The sequence below is a fragment of the Cyprinodon variegatus genome, unplaced genomic scaffold (assembly GCF_000732505.1).
Source record: "Cyprinodon variegatus isolate N-32 unplaced genomic scaffold, C_variegatus-1.0 Scaffold604, whole genome shotgun sequence".
NCBI lineage: Eukaryota > Metazoa > Chordata > Actinopteri > Cyprinodontiformes > Cyprinodontidae > Cyprinodon > Cyprinodon variegatus.
Genome location: NW_015151057.1, coordinates 504,113 through 516,504, shown reverse-complemented (window position 1 = coordinate 516,504; position 12,392 = coordinate 504,113). Strand labels below are relative to the sequence as shown.

The following is a 12,392-nucleotide window of genomic DNA, read 5'->3' as shown; positions in this document are numbered from 1 at the left end:
GAAAGTCTTACATAACATGCTTGGTATGGGTCAAAAATAACTCAGCCTCCTTTTGGAGGTTGGTAGATGTAACCCATATACAATGTAGGACCGTGTTACGGCATTACTGGCTGATCAAAGATGGGTTACACTCATTACCAGTTGGTAAGTCCATATATGTCTCTTTGCAAGGGGTTGTGCAGGGGGCAAATATCAAATAAAGACGCAGGGGAAGAGAGTTCATCCTCAAAAAAAATTGCATTCCTTTCAGGCTCATCCCTCTCTTTGACCTTCCTGTGTGCATCTGTGAGGGATTAGGCTGGTGGTCCTCCCAAGCTATTTTTGACTCCAGACCCCACCCCCATATTTTATTGGAAATTGATACATATAAAGGCCTGAACAGAAATTACTTGTTCATCATCTGTGACACTGATTAGTTTAAACATTTATCAAGCATTACAACTGTTATTTCATTTTGTTTATTTTTATTTAGAAGTAGACAAACACAGTGCATCTTATGTTGTCTCAGTCAGATGTGCACGAGATTGAAATGTTTGCTAATGCACTAAATAGCACAACTTTAGACAGAATCAAGAGTAAGGGTCTAAGAATAGCATTAATTTCAGTTTTGAAAAAGATTCTCATTTACAAATATTTGGGCTTTGATAAGAACATTTTAACTGAAGAATGTCCTTTGTTCTAAACTACACCTTTGCACCTTTTGCTGTGTGTTTAGGGTCATTGTCCTGCCTAAAAATGAACCTCTTCTGCAGTCTCAATTCTTCTGCAGCCTCAGACAGTTTTCCTTGGCTTTTACTTAACCCTGAACTGTTAATCCACAACTCTTACCAGATTTCCTGCCCTTGCTGACATGCATCCCTGCAGTATGATGATGCTACTCTAATACTCTAATTTAGGCTAATGTGCGGCGTTCTTTCACTCGATTTTGGCCAACTTTGAAATTTGGCCAAAATCTAGGCTTTCTTAGAGTTTTCTTGTTACTTTTATTGCTTCAACCTTCAGGGTGTCATTGTTTTTGTGCTGCCATTTTCACATAGTACAGGTTTGTGTATTCCATGACGTATATTTGCCTAGTCCAAAGATGTTCACACCTGAGTTGTAGATTTCCACATCCTCTACAGAGATACTATTGACCTTTTGGCTGATTCTTTGATTAAGTTTGTTCTGATTGTGACGTCATCAATCACGTCTCTGTAGTTTCTTTTGTTTTCAGTAATCATTTCATTCCTCAATTAGGCTCTACTTTTTGTTTATCTTTTTAATAGGATTCAAATAATATACATGATGTTTGTAGTTGTAGTATAAAAACCAAAAAAAAGGCCTGGAATTATGAGTGCATTTGCAAGGTAATGTCACTGGAATTTGTGATTCCTAAAAAAATCATTTTAATTCCTAACAGTGTAGTCTGTCAAACCAAAGATGAGCTGCAATCAAAGCAGTGCTATGGATGGCGAGAAAGTATATGTTTAAACTGCCTATTCTGGTCCTCCTCCTCTTTATCTCAACGGGGATGGATTAAGCATGCACTAAGCCACAGCTTTCACTTTGTGACGTTCTGCCAAGATGTTCCCAGCAAACAGTGAGAGCTCCTGGCAGTATGGTTCAGTACCTGGCATCCACAAAGCTGCTCCTGGCACTTGCCTTTCATCAACCATCTGCAACTGCTCGCGTCTCCGACAACTTTGACAAGTGTTTCCACACAAGTCATGAAATCCAAACGGCCAGCTGTCTAGGCTGTTTGACCACAATGCGGCAATAATTGATCACTTAATCATTAAAAGTCTTTTGACTTCGGAAGTCTTCTGACTTTTTTTTACCATATTTATATCTTTGATGAAATTTCTTGCCGTTTTATTATTTTTGGGATAAATTAGCAATACGGAAACAGGATCAAAGGCTTTTGTGATGGGTTTACCATGACCTCCCTTAAAAGGTGAAGAATGATTCAGTGCAGTATGCACATTCCCTCCAGAGATCACCACTAATATGAGCAGGTCTGTATTTATAGAAGAGCCCCACAGTAGATACCCCATAATCCTCCCTGACCCCAGTTTCAATCCCTGCCTCATCCCTGTGCCTGAATCCATCAACTTCCACAGTCCCTGACTTCAGCCTCACTCTTGCCTCGTATCTGCTCAGATACACACTTCTTCAGCACTTCTTTCTGGGAAGAAAAGAAACTTTTTTATACCTAATTTTTTTGTACGAGAAGAGTAAGAGGATGTCCAGGGACTAGTACATCTCTTGTACAATATTTTCTATTTGTCTTCATTGTCGATTGTTCATGCTGCTACTCTGTTTGGTCTACAGATAAAAGAAGAGAAAACAAAAATGTCCGTTGATCGATTCGACTGCCATTACTGCAAAGACTCTCTGCTGGGGAAGAAGTACATCATGAAAGAGGATACACAGTACTGCACAAAGTGTTATGAGAACCTGTTTGCTAACTGCTGTAAAGCATGCTCCTCACCTATTGGCTGTAACTTTAAGGTAAGAAAAGAGCAAGGATGCCCTGAGATAACCATTTATAGGGTTTCAACATTAACAAGAAATTAGAGCCGTGAAGAATAATTATATGAAACAGAGACAGCTTGAACATGTTAAAGTATTGTGTGGTAAATGCTTCTAGGACCTGTCCTACAAGGATCGCCACTGGCATGAACAGTGTTTCAAGTGTGCAAAGTGCAGCCGCTCTCTGGTAGAGAAGGCCTTTGCAGCTAAGGAGGATTTACTGCTCTGCACTGAATGCTATGCACATGATTACTCTTCCAAGTGCAACACCTGCAAGAAAACCATCATGCCAGGTACGGGCATCCATGTGAGATAAAGTATAAATCATATTGTTTTAATCCACATGTAAAATCGGATATATTGAATGGATAAAGTGATCTTAAGTAGTTCCTGAAATAGAAAGTTCAGGCTTGGTCTTGACAACGCTCAACAGTTGCAAACAAAACCACTCTAACATAATGTCTATTAATAACTATTCTGCAGTTGCTCTCGCATCTACGTTTTCTAAGCCACTAGATTAGCTTTTAATCTCTGGTTTTAAAAAAGATATATCAATGTTATAGAGGGATTTGCCAAATGTTTCTGGAGCTGTGCTTCAAGGGCCAAACATAACATTATTTTTCTCATCTTTCATTTCATATAAAATGTTGCTTTTTAACATCAATTAAGCTCTGCCCTTAAAAAAACTAGCATGCTCTTTAACAGCTGGCATTTCAGGGCAAACAAAGCTCCAGTAGGTTTTTCCCTATTGTTTTATGGAGTGGGCTGACAGAGGGCCACTGATAATCCATGCCCTCATACAATAGCTCTTTGTAACTCTGGTTTAAAATGATTCAAAACTGTTTCATAAATGTTAATGTCACTAAAAGTGACAGAATTTTGCATATCTATTTGTTTTCTTTTTATGAGGTTTAAAACTAAATGCCTTTTTTGATTTATTTTCTCAAAATATTGATATCACAACAAAAAAGGAAAACATTGTTGACCAACATTTAATGTTGTTCTTTATTGTAATATATATAATGTAAGATATACATTATATAATATATGTAATATAGAATTAACATTCTTTAAAATGGCAACACAAGTAGATATTTCTCAAAAATTAAATAAAAATGGATTTTTGGTTTAAGAAGAGTTCATTTCAGTCATAGAAAGCTAAGGGTTGAAATGGCTCTTTGGTTTGCACAGTTGTTATCTTCTCTTATTGCTTATAGTATTTATAAGCAAAACTAATTAAAAAATTCAAATTTTTCAAGTTGTAACAAGAACAATCTCAGTGCCAATTAAATGTTTATAAGAAATATTTGTCCCCAGAAATATTAGAATTTCCAAATGAACTGAAATTCCACCTTAAGATCTTCAGAAGTTGGAAAGCAACCTGCAGTTCAGCGTCTAATATAGCAGCCGCACATATAAACATGATCAAAATTACTGTAATAATCTATTCATTAAGATTTCCATTGGATTTATATATCTTAAGATCTGGGGCCCACTCAATAAATGTAGGCCCACTAAATAAAAGTCATGGAATGTGTAGGCAGTCTGGACAATTTGCCCTATTTTTTTTCTTTTATAATTTCATTATGTTTCCATAGTAACAATGAAGACTCTTAATTGTCAACAACATTTTTTTAAATAAGTAGAAATCAATCTCTAGCCAAGAGTTGTATTTAATAGCAGGAAAAGAAATACATCAGAAGCCTTATCAATGATTTGGATTCGAGCTTTGAGAATAAAATCTAGTTTAGCTGGGTCATACAAAATATTTAGTTTATTAAATATAAAAAAATATTTACAACATTATATCTTTTAAACTATTTGCAGTAAATTATTAAAGATATGATCTTACAAAATTTTTATAAGCCAAATTTCATGCAAGTATATCTATAAGCCCTACTCTACTTTGCATGTCTGATTCTGGCCAACTATTTTAGGAAGGGTCTATTCTGCCATTGAGGTACCATATGCTGGCTTAGTTGCTCTTGCTTCGTTTGCCAGGTTCCCGAAAAATGGAGTACAAGGGGAACAGCTGGCATGAGACTTGCTTCCTGTGTCACCGCTGCCAACAGCCAATAGGAACCAAGTCTTTCATCCCCAAAGACTCCGGCTACTTCTGTGTGCCCTGCTTTGAAAAGCAGTTTGCATACCAGTGCTGTGCTTGTAAAAAGGTAAATTATCTTGACTCCATCACTGACTGCAGCTCAGTGTGGGAGAGAAAACCTTTTTCTTTTTTTCCTATACATGTTTCTTTTATGTTCAGGCCATCACAACGGGAGGTGTGACATATCAAGATAAGCCTTGGCATCGTGAGTGCTTTCTCTGCATTGGTTGCAGAAAGCAGCTATCAGGGAAGCGTTTCACCTCCAGGGAGAATTACCCCTACTGCCTGGAGTGCTTCAGCAACCTGTATGCTAAGAAGTGTGTGGGTTGCACTAAATCTATTTCTAGTGAGTCATTCCCCATATCATCATTTATTGCTTTGTTTATTTTGAAGGAGGTCTTTTATATGGGCCTTGAATTATACATACACTTGATGTGCGAAAAAATGTCATAATACTTGACATAATACATAAGGCTTGTACATCATACTTATTGCAGAATTGTTCCAATCCATACATACATTCAGAAATTAATGAGCTGACTTTAGTGATTTTAAAACTATAAACATGAAATTCCCTTTAGTAAGGTACATAGAAATCACACACCTTTTTCCAGTTGATATACAATGACATTGGTGTTCAATAGAAGTCACTTTCTTTGCATCCTTGAACCTGTTTGGAAGCTTTTAATAATCCTTCTTGAAAAACACCCTGCCCTGTTTCTTTTCATCATTGGGGTATATTTTGCTTCAAATGTGTTAATGCTTGAAAGCAACAGTGGTTTCCAGCAGAATAATGAGCCCAAACAAACATCAAAGCAGCTTTTAAAAAGATTAAATGAATGGTCTTCCAAAAGCCCTATACTCAACCTACTGAGAATTAAACGACTGTGATTTAAAGTCAGATTCTTGTCCTTGTCAGGAAACAAACAGGATTTGGGAACAACAGAAAAAATGTCTAAATATTGCATCCAACCATCTCTTTATTGTGTATAGTTTTTATTTGTCAAAACTAGAAAAAGAAACACCCACATTAACCCCAAATTAATATATCATTAATGCCCAATAAGAATGTATGCAAACATTTCTCATTAGCTTCTCAAATATTAGCTGTTGTGTGTAAAAATGTACTTTGTTTTGCTCAGGTTTGGCAGGTGCCAAGTATGTCTCATTTGAGGAGCGTCAATGGCACAGTGAGTGTTTCTCCTGTATGCAGTGTTCTGTGTCGCTGGTGGGACGTGGCTTCCTCACCCAGAGGGATGACATTTTGTGCACCGACTGCGGCAGGGAGAAATGATTTTTTGAGAAGTTCATCCAAACTGTAGCTGCTTATGTTCTCTTTTATGAGTCAGTAGTTGATGTTAGTATTCTGGGAAGATAAATCCACATTTGCCTTGGTCTTATTTTAAGAGCATTGGTTGATGAACCAGCTAATATTGTATCACTTACTTTAAAACAGCTTTCTTCTTTAAAAGTATTTATGATGGCACTCATCAATGGTCACTGTGACATTTGCCACATATATAAACCTCAGCTTTCATTTCTTAATTTAGGAAATATGCTTCCTTAATGCAATATTGTGGTGCTTAATGTAAGAATGCATTTTCATTTGTCAAGATAGAGTCTGTATTTCATACTACAACACTAAAATAAGAGAGAAACTGACAAATTGCTCAATGCTACGAATAACAGCAGCATTCAATAATGTTTGCATCTTGATGTACCGTATGTTATTATGTTTACAAAGAAACACAAGTAGAAAATCCTGCATGTTTTCTTTCAACATATAATAGGTGTTCTAATAAAGTTTCCAAATGCCTGGTTTTGCTCTGCTTGATGTCTTATTTATTGCCTATGAAGATCAGACAATATGTTTGATTTAGGACCATACACTGACAAAAGGTACACAAATTTTGAATTGGAATTTTTACCAAGTATCCGGTTATGTCAGAAACTTAATTCTATGCTATTTGAATAAGAAAAAAATTATTGAAATAAAGCTTTGCTCAGGTTTTATAGTAGATTTGGCTTTTTTTCCACAATGAAAAACACATGTTCATGTAAACCAAGCCAATTTAACAGAACAAGTTAAATGCAGCCCTATGTATGTGAAATGAAATAAAAAAACAAACAAAACAAAAAACAGGAGTGGCTTTATACCTTAATGACACAAGGCAGCATGTTGTTGTTTCCTATTTAAGTTTGTGTTTTTTTTCATTTGTGTCACAGCTGCCACATTGTCAAGCAGTCTGATTCCATCATTTAACAGAACACAAAACCAAAACATACATCCTGCCAGGGGATATTTGCTTTTCAAGAAAATCCCTCCTTATCCTCATCCCTGAGGCATGCTTGTGATAGAGACATGAAGATGCCTGCATGATCCCCTGCAGTGTCTTGGGGAAGCGCTGGCAGCCAGAGTATGTTTCCCTTACATCCAAACCCTGCAGGCCCAAATGCTGAATGTCTACAGCATGTTGGATCAGCAGTGTAAACAGACTGCAGGTCTCAGTGGAAACCTTCCGAACCAGGTGAACCAATCGGTATCAAATCCAATTTGAAAAACAAGCAAACAGCAGACTAGGAGAGTGCCAATCTGGTTCATGTATTTTCTTCTTTGCTTCAGAATACATTTCTTCCCACTTCATAACTTACTTTACTTCCCTTTTTCCCAAATGAGTACAATGTTACATTTTACTGTCAAACAAAACTACAACAATCCTTATAGTTTTTAGTTGTAAAGTCATCAACTGTTTAAGGCGGTATGTTCAATTTTGTCAAGGTATGGTACTTATGACCTAAGATTTTAGATTTTAAAAAGAGGTATTCCAAACCAGACATTCATTTTTTAAGCTTAAGACTCATCAATTCATGTGACTCTATTCTGCATTCAAGTTGGCTTAAACCAATATAACATGGCAAAGATACATTTTTCATGATTTATCTGATTGTAACTTGGTAATTTTTGTAATATTTAGCTTTAGGCACAGTCTGAATTGTTTTATATACCATACTCATGCTGTATTTTTCACTGACAGGAGCTGTATAGAGCAGTTTTAAACATGGCCTTAAAATGGAGTCATGGTTCAAATGGGGTGAGGTGTGGGGGTGTCCTTTTTTTGATGAAGTCAACAAGAGACAAAGCTCTCTAGGTAATCCGGCAGGAGGTTAAGAAAACTTCTCATTATTACTTGGCATTCTTAAGAGCAATCTGTTGGAAGCAAGGCTTGTGCAGCAGAGAGGCTGATGGCGCCCCCCTGAGAGTGTATGTGGAGCTGATTTTCAGTTCTGGTTAAAATGCAAACAAGGCCACCAGAATCTCCACCAGAGGAGGATATTTGAATATGTTATTTATTTAGTATTATTTATATATCTATGTACGTATGCATGTATTTACTTTGCAGACAATACAGTTAAACATTTTAAATTGTGCTATTTTTCACATTATTTAGTCTTGATTGTAACTGAGAACTTTCTTTTGTCACCTTGCTTTGCCTCTGTCAAACCTAAGTTTCCCTACTTCTGTTATTTCCATATGTGTTTGTCTGTGTGTGTATATGTGTGTTAATCTTACTCATACGAAAAGAAGAGTTATGGCGTTAAAGAGTTAGGGAAAATTATTTGTGTATGGAGTTCTGCAGAACTGGCTGTTGAAATCCCAAGAGGTATCTTGTAGTTCATAATTCCAACAGCAGATGGCAGAATTACTCAATATTAATAGTGAACATTTCACATGTATAAACATTACTCTAAAAGTGCCTTCAATCATAGTGCTCAAATTGCACCATTTAAAGCCCTATTTTGGTTTTAAATTGAACAATTTTACTATTATTTCAAGCTAAAATAGGACTGCAGATTGTTCATGTCCACGGGAGGATTATTTTATTACCTTAGATGGCATTACATTTGTCTTTTGAGTATGTTATTCACATTACTGGGCAAACAGATTAGTTGAGGTGTCTTTGACCCCAGTAACCATGACAGCATTAATTAGACATACCTGGATTAATCAGTTTGTTGAGTAATGAAAGACAGGAAACAAAGGAGCTGGCTGAAGTTCAGGAAGTAGTGGAGTTGGGCATATAGTCCATTCATCTAACAATAACACATTGCATGTTTACACAGCTTAGCTTCATTCTGCAAAACAGAGGTTTGTTAAGGTTAAACAGAATTAAGCTTTTTTTTTCTTTTATCAGTGAGTAGAAAGGCTTGATCCACAAGGGAGATTACTGCAAACTTAATGCTTTAAAAGGATTCATTTTTACAAACTAATTTTAACTGACATCCATTCAGTGCTGGATTGTATTAGAATTCGGTTCATGCAAGATGCTGTGTGTCACAATGAGTTTAGTAAGTCATTTTGTTTTTCCTCATAATGTTTGAGGGTTATGGTTTAGGTCATTCTTAGAGTATTGCTTATTTTAGAGGCCATATTGGTGGTTTCCTGGTGCAACATTAGAAAGAGTACCAAACTGAATAAAAACAACTTATCCGGGTTATGCTCTGAATTTAGTTTCCAGTGTTTTTACCCAGCTTGGTACTGTACATATAAAGCATGGAGAATAAAATGCTTTGTGCAGGCCTGCTCTACATTTATCCCAATCAAGAATAATAAAGGATTCCCTCTTTTTGAAGGTTTTTTGGGCAGCAGAAAGAAGAGCTCACTCAGCAAACCAACAGTTGCTATTTTCACCATTTTAGTATTAGATCTCATTTACTGTATTTTCCTGAATTAAATTGTTATGGTTAGAAATTTTCCATCAGTGATATACCAAATGAAAATCTAAACTGAATTTTGACTTTTTCAAATCTGGACCTGTTTCTCTTTAAACATGCAATATGGGATTTGAAGCTAATCTAAATGACTTAAAATAACTAATGTATTCCTATTTAACTTTGTCTATATGGTAACCACACAGACACAAGCTTTTTGTCTTACCTGTTTCAAAGCATCCTCTGGAAGGTTATTCAAATCACTACTTATCTTTTATCAAAGAGATAATTATTGATCTACACACACACACACACACACACACAAAAAAAACTTACAGAAGCATTCATTTTTCTGACCATGGAGCAAGCATGTTCTCAAATTAGTTAAAAGAAAATACACTGAGTAAATAACTGGGTTCAAAAGGCAAAAATAATTTCAAAGCAGTTCCCTTTTTTTCATGGCGACAGGTCGGAGCCACATCCTAAAAGACAGTAGAGCCATAAACTGAATTGTGGAGGACACCCTCACAAATATGTTGACTTATCAGAATGTGGTGCTTTACATGGAAACCAATGGTGGTCAGGGTGACCATAGGGAATCTTACTATTCTCCGCCACATTATATATGTATATATATATATATATACTTCCATGCTTTTATGGTTTCCCTGTGTTTATGTTTGTTTGCCCTGAGCTGAATGCGGAATGTCAACAAGTGAGCAGCTGCACGTGAGAGAATTTTTATTACCCATATGCATTGAAATAACATTCATAACCCACTAAAATAAAAATCCAGTTGTGCCGAAAAGGAAACTGTATCAGGAAGCGGAAAGTTTTGGGTCAATTGGCCTAGAAAGTCATGGGAAGAGAATGTAAGTGTTGTAAATCAATACATTTAGCTGAAACTGCACTATGTTCATGTGGACCACAGCCAAAATCCAACAAATAAACAAAAAAACACTGTTTCTGAAGAAGAGGCTTTGAAGAAGAGTGATTTGTTAGGAGCCCCTCTTATGTTTGAGGGTAGAATGCAGAAGCAGGCTTAAGTAAACAGTGTGACTACTCAGAGCCCTGTGCTGTGAATGACTAAATACTTATTGAGATGGTGAGTTTAATGCCAGCTCAAATAGTTATAAGGAAAAGTAAAAGTTTTTGTCAGTAGTAAACAACAACAACAAAAACAATCCTCATTTCATTTGCAGAAATAACATATGTCTTATTCAGATGATGAACTATTTGACAACCACAAATAGTTCTTGGTGATGTATAAAACGTTTGGAAGACTATGAGTCTAAATTCGGAAAACCACTGCTCTTCAGTATCTAATATGTGTCCAATACATCTAGTAGATGTAAACTTTTCTAAACTTTGCCCAATCTTTCTCCCAATCTAACCTCTCATAGTTGTTTACCCTAATATTCCTACATGTTACATGTAATTCCTGCAATCATTAAAACACACAATCACAGGGATTGAATTGTTAATAAAAGTTAAAACTAAAGGAGGAGTCGAGATAACTATCCATCCATCTATAGGTCTATACCCACTTATCTAGGCAGGGTTAATTAGGAGGGGGTTTAAATCTACCAACCAATAATATTTTTTCACAAAACAGAAACTCTCCCTTGAAAGGATCAGCCACATCCACCCACTAAAATGTAGCTCTGTTATTGGCTGCTTTTGGGGTTGTGGCTGATGACCGATGTCTACTTCATGGATAACCGGATAAATTAACTTCCTTTTTACTAAATCATACAGTTTTGTCCAGCACCAAGGAGTTTTCCTGTAACATTTGCTTAGTTTCTAAGGAACATATGCAGCTACAAAAAAAATAAATAATCTAGGTCAACAGTGATAGAAGCAACAAATCCAGACTCCTTAAAGTAAATTTTGTGGTTTCAAACAGTTTTATATTATTAAACATCAGTTTATATAAATATTAATTAGAGCAGATGGCCACATTGTATTTAGAGATCTGTCCAGTGCAAAATTGTGCTGTTATGGAACAACACTCAGAAGGTATCCAGACATTGGTCACACATTATAAATATACATGTTACCACAGAGTAAGCACTAGGCAGGAAAACAAGAACATTCTCTTCTTGTGCTTTTTCTAAATAAAAAAGAATGTTTGCTGTCTGGATGGTAGGATATAATTTTGTACATGTTAGGATGGTTTTGTTTTGACTCCAAAATATTGGTTACAGTGATGGAGACATGTTCTGTTTAGGTGAAGCTGTTTACAACTCAAACTTTGAAAATCTTTCAAAAACACCTTCATGTTTAAAAATGCAATTCTTTACACAGCTGTTTATTTCATGACAGTAACAGTGCATTCTTTCTCTTCGAATACATCACACAAGATTCTTTTTCCAAATGTAATGCCTTTAAAGGACTTTGTAAAAACATTCAAACTCCTTGAAATGTCTCAATTATTTCACAGTTCAACTGCAACTTTCAGGCTTTATTGTTTTTATTTTATTCTCCAATAAACAAAACAAAACAGTGAATATTTGTGAAGTGATTTTGTGTGTTTGTGTCTGTGTGTGTTGGTGGTGGGCAGGTCTGAGTGTGTGTGTGTGTGTGTGTGTGTGTGTGTGTGTGTGTGTGTGTGTGTGTGTGTGTGTGTGTGTGTGTGTGCGTGTGTGTAGCATGTATTGTATTCAGCACTTTATGCCCCAGTAACTGTAAATAAAGTGCAATGCAATCCGCTGCCTTTGGAAATCACTTACTAAGATAAATGTAGTCCTACTCTGTGCAGTTTTATTTCAGTATCCCTGGAGGAGTGACAGAGATCAATGGCTTAGAAAGACATTGTGCACTTCAAAAGTTCCACCAGAAGAAAAAAAAAATGTTAACAGAAGCCAAAATCCATGTTTGTTGTTTGAACCTTTAGCAACACGCTATTTGAAAGAGCTGAAGGGTTATGATACAATTGCAATGAACAGCAGAAGTCAGAAAATGCATAAGGAAAAATTATGCCACTTAAAAGGTAACAGCACGTGTATCTCACTGAGACAAGCCCAAGGGTTAACATGAATTTATGGTACTTCTCTGTGCATCATGC

General features: G+C 36.1%; 1 protein-coding gene across 2 annotated transcripts; it reads left to right on the top strand.

Annotated features, from left to right (window-relative positions):
- Positions 1-2,027: 2,027 nt before the first annotated feature.
- LOC107096170 (four and a half LIM domains protein 2-like) lies at positions 2,028-6,639 on the top strand. 2 transcript variants are annotated; one of them, XM_015392705.1, is made up of 6 exons: positions 2,028-2,229; positions 2,311-2,490; positions 2,630-2,804; positions 4,513-4,682; positions 4,775-4,961; positions 5,758-6,639. In XM_015392705.1, exons 2-6 carry the CDS (start codon positions 2,332-2,334, stop codon positions 5,907-5,909), a joined length of 843 nt encoding a protein of 280 aa, XP_015248191.1. In that variant the 5' UTR covers positions 2,028-2,229; positions 2,311-2,331; the 3' UTR covers positions 5,910-6,639. The 2 variants fall into 2 exon arrangements, with proteins under 2 accessions (XP_015248191.1, XP_015248190.1); XM_015392704.1 differs by having other exon boundaries at positions 2,028-2,213; positions 5,758-6,631.
- The last annotated feature ends 5,753 nt before the right edge of the window (positions 6,640-12,392 follow it).